Source organism: Phalacrocorax aristotelis, chromosome 1 (assembly GCF_949628215.1).
Source record: "Phalacrocorax aristotelis chromosome 1, bGulAri2.1, whole genome shotgun sequence".
Taxonomy (NCBI): domain Eukaryota; kingdom Metazoa; phylum Chordata; class Aves; order Suliformes; family Phalacrocoracidae; genus Phalacrocorax; species Phalacrocorax aristotelis.
This window is the reverse complement of record NC_134276.1, coordinates 9,180,610-9,192,562: the sequence shown is the minus strand read 5'-3', so window position 1 is coordinate 9,192,562 and position 11,953 is coordinate 9,180,610. Positions and strand designations below refer to the sequence as shown.

Sequence of the window (11,953 nt, the reverse complement as noted above, 5' to 3'; positions counted from 1 at the left end):
GCTACTATGGAGCTGTGTTTTGGATTTGTGCTGGAAACAGTGTTGATAACACAGGGATGTTTTCGTTACTGCTGAGCAGGGCTTACACAGAGTCAGGGCCTTTTCTGCCTCTCACCCCACCCCACCAGTGAAGGGCTGGGGGTGCACAAGGGGTTGGGAGGCGACGCAGCTGGGACAGCTGACCCCAACTGACCCAAAGGATATCCCACAGCATATGACGACATGCTCAGCATAGAAAGCCGGGGAAGAAGAAGGAAGCCGGGGGGAAGTTTGGGGTTATGGCGTTTTGTCTTCCCAAGTAACCGTGTGATGGAGCCCTGCTCTCCTGGGGATGGCTGAGCACCTGCCTGCCCGTGGGAAGGAGTGAATGAATTCCTTATTTTGCTTTGCTTGTGTGTGCAGCTTTTGCTTTACTTATTAAACTATCTTTATCTCAACTCATGAGTTTTCTCACTTCTACTCTTCTGATCCTCTCCCCCACCCCACCAGGCCAGGGAGCGAGTGAGTGGCTGGGTGGTGCTTGGTTGCCAGCTGGGATTAAACCACAACACTCACCTGCTGCAGGAGAACATGGACAGGAGTGGAGGGAGATCTTTTTCCTATGTGATGGCATAAAGTGCTTAAATTGCCAAGTCTTAGGCAACATTTCCCACCACAGCAAGCAAAAGGTCACTCTTTCCTTATAGCACAGAAAAATCTTAAGGATCAAGAGCTCAAAGAAAGATTTGGTGTAACGATCTGAGTTGAGTTAAGGACTGGAAATCTGGCCCCAACTCCCCTAGGCTCCCAGGAAAATTACTTTGCAGTGCTACACATGCTGTTTTATTTGGACTCATTCTCGTGTCTGTGAGAACATCTCCTCCCACCCCAACTTCTTAAAGCAAAATAATTTCAAAGTAATTCATGGAATCAAAAACTAATCCCATGCTGAGTGGTATTATGATTCCTGGAGCAAGCAGTAATTCCTGTCCAGCATCCCTGTCTACGTACAGATCAAAGCCAGCATTACGGTCAAACACATCCTCAGCTGAGAAAGGCAGCCCCACTGCTGCTGTTCCCAGCTGAGCAAAATGTTGAGCTTGCCCCACTGGATCGTCTTCGGATTTTACATGCCCTGGAGGAGGGATGCGGATAATCTTCAGAGGCTGTAGGTTACCGTGGGGTTGAACAGGAACCATGAGGGTGAAGGGGGACAGACAGGTGAGCAGAAACTCCAGCTGGGGTAAGGAAGACTTCAGCGTATGTCTTCCCACAGACACCTGCAAATGCTGTTTTTCAGGCTCCCTCTATTTCCCAGAGCTGCAAAGCAGCGAATGTGAAGCCCAAGGTTGTGCTCAGAAAGCAGCTGATCATCGCAGACTGCATGGAGCCAAGTTTCCAGGCAGGCCAACGTGTGAAGAGCATTATCAAAGGGGGAGATTTTTCATCAGGGCAGCTTTGTTCTATGCGTTGCAAATTGCGGGAGGCTGTTGGGCATGTGTCTGAGGGCAGCAGCACGTCTGGCTCAGTCCAGTTTGCTAGGACTGATCTAATCAGCCTGATCCCTGGTGGACTCCAGTAGCTCCCTGAGAAACAGACTCCAAAATGTCAGAAGAACCCTGTGGTAGTGAAAGGCCCTGGGCTTAATGATCCAGAGTTGTGCCTGTGGGCTGCTAGTTTCCTGTCCTGATTTCACAGGCTGTGAGTGGGCAGATGAAGGTGTTCTGCTGCTGGTCCCATCCAGAAAAACATGTATGAAAGTTGATCACTTTTGCTCCTTGTAAGCCTACAAACATGAAGTAGAGTTACCACGTCACATGCCAGCTTTTTCACTTCCCTGATATCCCCTGCATGAGCAACACTGCTTTGCTTTGGGACCAACAGCAGGGACAGAGCTTACACTGCACTGAAGTTTGTGGTGTGGGACTGACCCACCTTACTGAAGAGGGTTGATCTCCAGGACAACTCCTTGCTGTCAATGGAGGGTAAAAAACCCAAGTGCATTTCTGCATCACCCCTGGTACGTTGGCTGGGAAATCAAGGCCGTGTGCCTTCAAAGATGCAGTCAAGCCAAAATGTGATAACCCGTCGCAGAAGAACACTTGGGTTGGCAAACCTAACAGCAGTTGTGACAGAGCTTCATAGTCTCCTTCCAAATGTGACCAAGCGAAGTCCCATTCCAAGCCACCCTGACAACAGACCAACCTTGACTGACAGTGGGGAAAAAAGTGCATTAATAATAAATCGGGGGCTGCAGCCAAGAGGTCTAGAGGCAGAGGACCAGTTGACCCCCATAGCAGACCCCTGGCCAGAATGCCTGGATTTTCCTTTACCCCTGGGAAAATAATATCCCCAGCATGACAGGGCTGACACAAAGCACTGGGTAACAGAAACATATGGAGGAAACAGGCAAAAATGCAGGGCCAGGATCACCTTTTTGGGAGGCACTATTGGAGATGGGGCTGGTGGAAACGCACCTGGTTTCCCTCTGACTCCAAGAGCTGGGAGCACTGCGGGCATCAGCCAGGGCACCTTCTAGGAGTGGGGAAACATACCCACCTGGTGCACACCTCACCAAGCTGGGGAGACAGAGTAAATATTTACTGCTTGCAGGCCATACCCTCCAGGAGGCACGGGCTGGTGCCTCTGGTGCCTGAGGAGTTGTGGTGGGCTGATGGTGTTCCACCACTCCTGCTGAGCGGAGCCTGTGGCCAGGCTGTCCTGGGAGGTGACTTTTGTTCAAGTGCCTGTTCCTCATTACACAGTACCCAAAGCTCCTCTAGGTGAACATTATGCACTGGTAATACAGCCTCAAACCCAGGCGGCAGTGATGGCAACCGGGTGAGAACAGCACCGCGTGAGCCACTGCCTTTCTTAAGCCTTTGGGTCTAGTTAGAGCTGATCCTCCGGCCACTTTTTCAACTCCTGTAAATAGTCACAGGCAAGGAGTTCCCCAGCTGAGTTACACGTCATGAGGCGGGGGCGGGGGAGGTTCTTTTTAATGTTTTAAATCTGCTTAAGCTTCGTTTGGTGCTGCCAGATTTTACGGTGGAAGAGATGGTGAGCGCCTGCCCCACGTTGCTGTAGAAGAGGCCAGACCTCTCCTCTGCACAGCCAGCACAGTCAGCTGAGAGACGTCCTCTCCCAGTGGGCTACGGGCACCACCCAGAAGATGTCACGGGTGAGCCGAGGGGTCACTTTCTGCCTTGGTTTCAAATTGTTTACAGGATGTTATTTTTTTGTGTCCAAGGAGATGCAAAGGCATCTCAGTGCAAGATGGTTTGAGATGTTAAATCCACTTGTGAATATAATCACAAGTGACCTGGGCTGGAAATGCCTGATTTTTTTTTTCTTAACAGCCATTACACAATGAGCAAAACAACGGTTCTGGGTTGTTCAGGACTCTTTTTACATTTGTATCAAAACTGTGCAAGGAGCAGTGTTTTAATGTGGGATTCTCACACCAGGTCTGTTCACCCCAGCTCAGTCTGCCCTTTCTTGCAAGCTTTTACTGCCTGCAATGGGAAAGCAGGCCTTCACTGTTTAAAATAATAGGAAAACACCGAAAAAACCCTCACTTCTGCGCCTGACCCTGTGTGATCTGGTCTTCTGTAACTTTGAAGCAGTCCTGGGAACAATCCCATCAGCCCCTGCTCCAACAGCCACAGCAGCATTTTTTATGTCTCCGTTGTGGCAGCTGAGGGGAAAAAACGTTGATTGGATTCCACCAGCGTGAGAAGATTAATTGTCCGCCTGGATTTCCAACCAGCCTCTTCTAGCCTGGCTAAAGCCTTGGCATTAATATTTAAAATTCTTCTGACCTCTCTCTGTTTTAATTAGCAAGCGGAAAACTCTCCTGCCTGCGCCAGGAAAAAAAAAAACAACCTTAAGATCAAAGTGGGCTCTAATTCACATTTCTGCTTTCCACGTTCAAAGGATCCTGCTGGTAAAATGAGTGTCGTATTTGATGGAGATGGAGGGATATAATCCATCAGCTGCAAAAGGTGGGTACTGCCCCTCAGTGAAGTGATCCCATTTCAATATGGCCAATGCAAGGGGGAGCGTGGGTGATTTTGCCAGTACATTCACTATGTTAGTCTCCTTATGAAGGACAAATATCCTTGCCCCAAATATTACTGCAAATGTATCTATAGGATAAAACACTCAGGATCTTCTACTAAGTAATAAGGAAACCCATGAAACTGTGTAGCTCAAGGGAAAGTGTCAAATTCTTCCTTTGTATCCTCAAAGGAGTAGGAGAAAACATATTTATTTCATAAAAGGAGGAGACTTGTGAGACACACACCCCCAATCTGAGTCACCTGCAAGTACCCCCCAGTGCCAGATTCATCCAGATGCAGAACAAGGGTTGACGCAAGGGAAATGCCTATCTCCTTGGTGAAGGACTCACTGCTTAGAAACATGAATTTGGAAATGGAAACTTCCAGACCAGTACTCAGGCACAAAGCTATGACCACCAAAATTACATCACTGGCCCCAGCTGCATTTTGCTGCATACCTCCCCCTCCCAGGTCCTGTGCTTCTTCTGCATCACAGCAGGGATTCATAACCCTGATGTGATGCAGAGCCTGGGCCATGCCTCTGCTCCATGTTAAAAACAGTTGTGGAAAAAAATCCTAAACAAATTAAAAGCTCAGTTTAAGAATCACTGATTTTCTTGCTCTTTTTGTGCCTTGTCAGTGCACACCCTCCCCAGGACCACTTGTCCAGAAATATTTTCCTCTGGCAGAGTTATAAATTATCATATAATCATAGAATCGCTAAGGTTGGAAAAGACCCTTAAGATCATCGAGTGCAACCCCTAACCTATCACTGCCAAGTCCACCACTAAACCATATCCTCAAGCACCACATCTACCCTTCTTTTAAATACCTCCAGGGATGGAGACTCCACCACCTCCCTGGGCAGCCTGTTCCAATACCTGACAACCCCTTCAGTAAAGAAGTTTTTCCTAATATCCAAACTAAACATCCCCTGGCGCAGCTTGAGGCCATTTCCTCTCGTCCTATTGCTTGTTACTAGCAAGAAGAGACCAAGACCCACCTTGCTACAGCCTCTTTTCAGGTAGTTGTAGAGAGTGATAAGGTCTCCCCTCAGCCTCCTCTTCTCCAGGCTAAACACCCCCAGCTCCCTCAACCACTCCTCATAAAACTTGTTCTCTAGACCCTTCACCAACTTCGTTGCCCTTCTCTGGACACACTCCAGCACCTCAATGTCCTTCTTGTAGTGAGGGGCCCAAAACTGCACACAGCACTCGAGGTGCGGCCTCACCAGTGCTGAGCACAGGGGCCCCATCCCTGCCCGGCTCCTGCTGGCCACACCATTGCTGACACAAGCCAGGATGCTGTTGGCCTTCTTGCCCACCTGGGCACTGCTGGCTCATGCCCAGCCAGCTGTCAGCCAGCACCCCCAGGTCCTTCTCCTCCAGGCAGCTCTCCAGCCACTCCTCTCCAAGCCTGGAGCGTTGCCTGGGGTTGTTGTGACCCAAGTGCAGGACCCGGCACTTGGCCTTGTTGAACCTCATACCGTTGGCTCCGGCCCAACGATCCAACCTGCCTAGGCATTTTCAGACAGGCGGTCCTGAATTTTTAACTTGCCAAGCATAGGGCTGAGCTCAGACCGCAGCAGACCTCTCTGTCTGGGGTGTCACCAAGCATCTGGAACGAACCCCTTCCCACATCCTCAGACAAATGCAAAAGCACAGGCGCCTGGGCAAAAGGAAGGGAAACTCTCAAAGGAGGTGGGGAACAACCCAACAAGTTTTCTGAAAATTATTTTTGAGCCTTACTGAGAGTTCTCAGAAATGTTCCACCTAAGACAGCTCGGTATGAGAGGCGGGGGAAGCTACGAGAACAGATTGTCCATATTATGGAGGGCATCTTTGTTCTCATTGTGGTTGAGAAACAATAAGGAACATGGAGCTTCTTGACCACACAACAGAAAGCTGTATTTTCTCAGAGCAGCCTTGCCTGGAGAGATGTCACCTGCAGAAGGCAGAGCTTCTGAGATTGTCCTGGAGACCCAGGGGTGAGACAATACAAGGAAGCTCAAGCTTTCTCCTTCAGCAGTGAAATCATTCCATCTGCACTGAAGCTTTCTCATGTTTTACTCATCTTCCTCGTGAACTGAGATGGAGTAATCTATAAAAACCAAAAATGTGTCATTGTAGGCACTTTTTGCCTTTATTATTAGCTCTCTAAAAGATCAAAAGTTCTAGATGCCTTCATGTGCTCCCTGCTGGAAGTATATATCACACAAACCCAGTAAATCTGCACTAATCTCAGCCTTGTGCTAGATCTAAAATGATTCCTTAAAAAAAAAAAAATCCTCTCCTTCAGTGGGATGTCAGTGGCAGATGTCAACACCTTCAGCATCACCTCCAAAGAGGACTGGGAATAAGTGATGAAGGTCTGCAATGGGAGCAATCTCATACGGCCTGAAAATCAGCAGAAAGATGGCAACCAGAGGATGAGTATCCATCATAAAAGAACAACTGCAACCTTAATTCTGGGATTATGCACATGTATCTTAGTCACAGCCAGAATATCTTGGATTAGGAGGGGAAAACTAGATCTAGACTGCTGAATTCTGCTGCTCCTAAAGCAGCTCTGCCGACCAAGACCCAAGGGTGGCAGGAAAAGCTGGGGTGCACGGGGGAACACCCCTGCCCGACCGCTCCCTCAGGGAGGAGCAGCGCTCCCCTGGATGCCCCGTGACGGAGCAGTTCTGAAGGAGCAAAAGGAGGCACCCAAGGGCTGTAAATGGAGCTTGTAAGGTGGAAGGGAGGACAGGGACAGCTGACACTGGGCTGGGTAGAGGGGAGGGAGGGAGGGATGAAGAACTAAGAGGAACTGGGGCACTCCTGAGCAAGTCTCCCCTTGTATTCCATTTTGCAAAATCAACTTCTTTTGATGTGATCAAACAGATACCCGTCATATGATCAAACCCCTAAATACCCGCGCCGCATCAGGTGGTCGGAAACGCTGCCATTTCAGTCACGAGGCCCCGCCACCTGGGCACGCGGCGGGCGGAGCCGGAGGCGCGCAGCTTTTCACTGCCCTCCTAACTGGCTACGTGGCTTTCTCTGGTTGAAAAGAAACATTAAATAACATCAACTCACATTGCATAGTTACCTGTGGAATCATGGAGCCGAAGCTGTCAGCTGAACTGTTTTGGCATTACCTCTTCACTTACGCTGCTTTAGGACTTTATTTTGTAACAAATACGTACAATTTAAATGCTCAGTTGTGCTCCTGGTGTTCCTTCACGACTGAGTACTGCCTCACTGATGACTCCAGATAGCTTATTAACAACAACACAGACAAAAAGTCACTTTTTCAAGCAGCAACTGTTTATTATTGGGAAAAACATTAGGACTTTATTTTTTTTCTCTTACATATACTGATTTGAATAAAAATAATTTAAAATTTTTTAATTTCTTTTTATATTACATGAAAGTAACTTGTAACAAGGACTGGGAATTCTGGAAACAAGAAAACGTAAGACAAAACCATTGTTTAGCTGCTGAGATGTAGTACCTTGGATTTTAACTCAAACAGAGAAACAATCACAATTGTCATTCCAGTGAAGAAAATTAATCCATCTATAAAATATCTTGACGTTTGAGAATGGTATATAGTTACACTAGAAAGTATTCATTATATAGCACGTGAGTTCTAACGTATTACCTAAAATATATAACTTCTCAGACTTTACAAGGTCAAATACTTTAGACCATATTCCAGTGGAAAAACACTACAAACCTATTACGATCCTTTCAAAGTTCTTGTTGAATGCACTTTTATTTCCTTTTGAGGAATTTTAATATAATATTTCAAGCAATAAAATATTGCATACAAACTAGCTTGCAGAGCTTTATTCACACTAACTTGGAGAATCGCTCTTTTAAAGGACGAAGCACCTTTAGTAACAGTGACAAAGCATTGCTGTTACAGTAGCTGATGAAGAAGCAGATGTTGTGCACACACTGGTACAATTTTCATGACATTTCTGTAAATCTGACAAAAATTACTGTATCCTCAGTAATGAGAAATTAAACTAATGGGAATTAAAATATGCTTAAAGGTGGGGTAGGATTACAGTGTTACAGGACAAAGATTCTATTAATTAATCCAATTCATCTCATCTGACAAAGACTTCCAATAAAACACTGATTTCTTTTTTCTATTTAAAACACATGCAACCTACTGCAATTTCAATTCCCTGGCTTACCTCACCTCTTTTCAGTTGAATGTGAATATAGTTCATCTTTTCATTAAGGTCTAGGGTAATGAATGCCATTCAGCAGCACCTGAATGGATTCTAATTTAAAAAAAGCCCCCAAAAGCAAAAAAAACCTATTAGCATGTCAAGGTCTTCCTTTAGAACACAAACTATTATCTTCAGAAACACGCAGGGTAAAAATGAGATGGAATTTGCATAGGTAGTTATTTGCATCAAGTACCATATTAAATTTAATGTAACTGTCCCAGTCGTGGCTGGCTGATGGACCGATGGAAAACCACTCTTTACTGAGTACAAGGGAAAAACGCTATTAATATGATCATCAAAACCGTTCTCTTGTAACAGTCTAACCTCAGGGGTCAGTTCTCTTTGAAAGAAATGCTTGAAACGCCGGCTGGTGCTGCAGCTTGACAAACAACCCGATGCCGTCTAAAGCGACAATGTCAAGCCCTTTAAAAATAAACATTTAATTTCAGTGTATTTTGGGGGATTTTTGTTTTGTTTTGTTCTTGGCTTTTTTATTTTTGTAACTGTCTGCTGTTTCCAGCACCATCGCAGAGGCTGGAACGTCTCATTCCTTCCTCTGCCGGTTTTGTCATTTTCCACTTGGCAGATAGTGACCACCACACCCCGCTGCTCCGCAGGGCGCAGCAGGCACCCGCACCGCCTTCTTATTTTCCTTGCCTGTTATCCGTATTGTCAGCGGGATTTGTAGCCCTGGAATGTGATTTCTGAATTAATATGCATTCTCTTTCCCTAAGGAATGCCTTATTTTGCAACCATAGCTATATAAAAACGCAAATTTTAAGTAACGAGTGGGCGGTGGCTCTTTTGAGATAAAACAGTGACGCAATTTAGAAAGCCAAGGAGGCATTTTCACCCGACTGCAATAGTTTTAAGATCAGGTAAAATTTTGGACCTAAACTATGCCTTTTGCCTTCCTTTGTAAATTAAGAATTACTTTTAGTTTTACCAAGACATATTCTACTGGCACAAGCTACAGAATTTTTGAAATTATTATGCATGTTTATGTCTTACTTCTTTTCTCTAAATATATTACTCATTTGTTTAATTCCTTCAGAATCTATCACACTGTCAACCAACTACAGCAATCCAGAAATATTTTCCGTGTACGGAAGGGGCTTAATCACTAAGCCACACCTTCCTGCAAAGTTTCAGTATTTTTGATCGGTAAAAAGCATTTCTCACTGAAATAATACTGAAGTGGAGCCCGAGCCCTCCTCCATATATATGACTGTTAAGTTAATTAACTTTTCCGGACAAAATGCTGATCACATTCAATGACAAGATATACTGTCGTTTTCAAGACAGCTCCAATGGTAGCTCTGGTGGTACAACCGTGTATCTTGGGTCAAGCTTAGGCGTGAAACCCTTGAAGTTCTTAGATGCTTCAGTACCAAATACATCTAAAACTTTTCTGTTCATGAGAGCAAACCTGAAAAAGAAGAGACGTGAGACAGTGAGCAGATTATTCATTTACTGCTGAAAAATAAATTATTTTCTTTTTAAATTATTGATTTATTTCTAAAATTATTTCACTTCACGAAAGGCTATCAAAATCTTTGAAATACAGGCTTCAGCCTGCACAGTTTAAAGACTACAAGTTTTTCATCTTGGGCAATAAAGATTTAAAAAAAAAAAAAGACGGATCTGATTTCTAGTGCTTTGGGTAGATATACTTTATGTAACACAACATAAGGAAAAGAGGAAAGGAGAGAGTCCCCCTCTACTTTTGACTTCATAGAAATGTCAAAACAAAACATACTACTCTTCTTTCTCACCCCAGCCTCGCAAACTTTGGCCATGCCTGCCCAAGTGTGAATAACAGTTTTATGGGTGTTGCAATCTATTTCCATCTCTTTAGTCTTCAGAACTGTTGAGAGAAAGACCTGTGAAACTTCAAAAGAATCTGCCTCTCTGGAGAGAGTGTCAAAATTACTATCACAGAGATTTACTTCAGAGAAGTGAGCAGAATAGAATTTCTTTTCCCTCCTCTCTGTCAACTAAAGCGATCTTAGGATTAGCACAAGAGGGAAAAAGGCAGCCAAAATTGGACATCTGCACTGACATCATCCCCTGTATCGTGTTTGCACAGCCTCAGAGGCTGCCTGCAGACTGCCTCCAGGCATCCCAAGGAAAGCTTCCCACTATGTCTAGCAATGTGTTCAGTCAGCTCGTGTCCAGCTAAGAGTGTACTGTGCCATGGGGAGCGTACGTTCAACGTGCTCCAGGGACTGGCCTCTGATTTCACATCTATATTTGTAGCCTGGAGAGCTCAGTGTCATGACAAACGTTACCTTTTACAACCCCATTCATAAACTGATCTACATCGTGATTTCGGTATCTTGTTTCTGCCACACAGTACTTCAGTATAATAGTGTCAATTCACTAAATTGTATTTTTATAAATCAGCTACAGCAAGATCTATTTTAAAAGGTAAGCGTTTTAGATCCCTGCAGCAAATAAGAGAAAAAATATAAAATACGATATTACAGTGTAAATTTATGGTTATAATCAGGGAAAATTTTTCATTAGTTTTCCAAGAAAAGATATTATTTTCCCAACTGAAACAGAAGTCCTACAAAAAAATACTGTATCTTCAAAGTATTCTTAGGAAATACTCTGACATTTCTAGTAATGTTTTTAAACGTGTAGTAACACCATGGTGTCAATTACTGTACACACTACATGATTTCTTCAACCTGTATAGTTGTTTACTGGATTCTTCATATTCCACTAAAAGCCAAAAGCATTTCTCCCTCTAAGTGAACTAAAGATAAAAAAGCCTTAAAGTAAAATGCTCATCTGCTAGTTGTAACTAGATTTAAGTCGTTGCTCCTGTCATAAGACTAAATCTAGCGGTGTCGCTCCAGCAGCGAAGAACTGCAAGTGGACTGGAAACCATTTGAAAAGCAAAGTAAATACTCAGGAAATTCACCCATATGTACTCCTACGGCTCTGCTGTTGACAGCAAATGGCACAGAAAGTTGACTGTGATCAACGGCGTGTTTAAACAAGCCATAACATACTCCCAGTTACATACCTGCCCTTTGTTAGTCGTAAAAGAAATTTCCAGTATGAAGGTCTCAGGTTCTGAACTTCCATGACAGCCTGCAAGGAGAGTATTCTGTCAAAGCCAGCTGACAGCATCAGACAAAAGCTTCCTCTGCTACATTACATTGCCCAAACCAGTGAAAGGATAGCTATGGAAATATATATACTTTTTAATTTTATTTTTTAAAAATCATCTCATGATTCAGGGACCGAAAGCAGCTGCGATCACCTGCCAAGGTCCAGCGCTGTCAGTAGACAAACCACTCACAGCTGAATTCGGTGCTCTCTATGACCACCACCAGCACAGACTGATATTCCCAGAAGACTGTCTTTCAAAAGAGGTGGCAATTAACTTAGATCTCATTGCAGACAAAGCAACGATAATCCTTACTGATCCTACTCGTATGATTTTGCACTTCTGGATGCCAAATTTACCTACTATTTTATCACCCACTCACTCTGCATTTTGTGACCTACCATTTTTTGTAGTCAGTCATCTTTACATTTCACGTTACACATCATAAATACTGTTATGTAACAAAAATCCTTGTCGTCTCTCTACTCCATTACTTTTCCAGGTCACTTATGAATACACTGAGTAACAAACATTTTAGCCTAGATCCCTTTGCTGATT

General features: G+C 44.4%; 1 protein-coding gene across 2 annotated transcripts in view; it reads right to left on the bottom strand.

Moving 5' to 3' along the window:
• Positions 1 to 7,329: 7,329 nt before the first annotated feature.
• The window catches only part of TMEM135 (transmembrane protein 135), a 188,237-nt gene continuing 183,613 nt past the window's right edge, over positions 7,330 to 11,953 (bottom strand). For both annotated transcript variants that reach the window (XM_075080884.1, XM_075080891.1), the window contains 2 exons: positions 11,309 to 11,376; positions 7,330 to 9,700 (listed from right to left, as the gene is read on the bottom strand). In XM_075080884.1, coding sequence (XP_074936985.1) covers positions 9,568 to 9,700; positions 11,309 to 11,376 — 201 coding nt within the window. In that variant the 3' untranslated portion in view covers positions 7,330 to 9,567. The remainder of the gene's footprint in view (positions 9,701 to 11,308; positions 11,377 to 11,953) is intronic.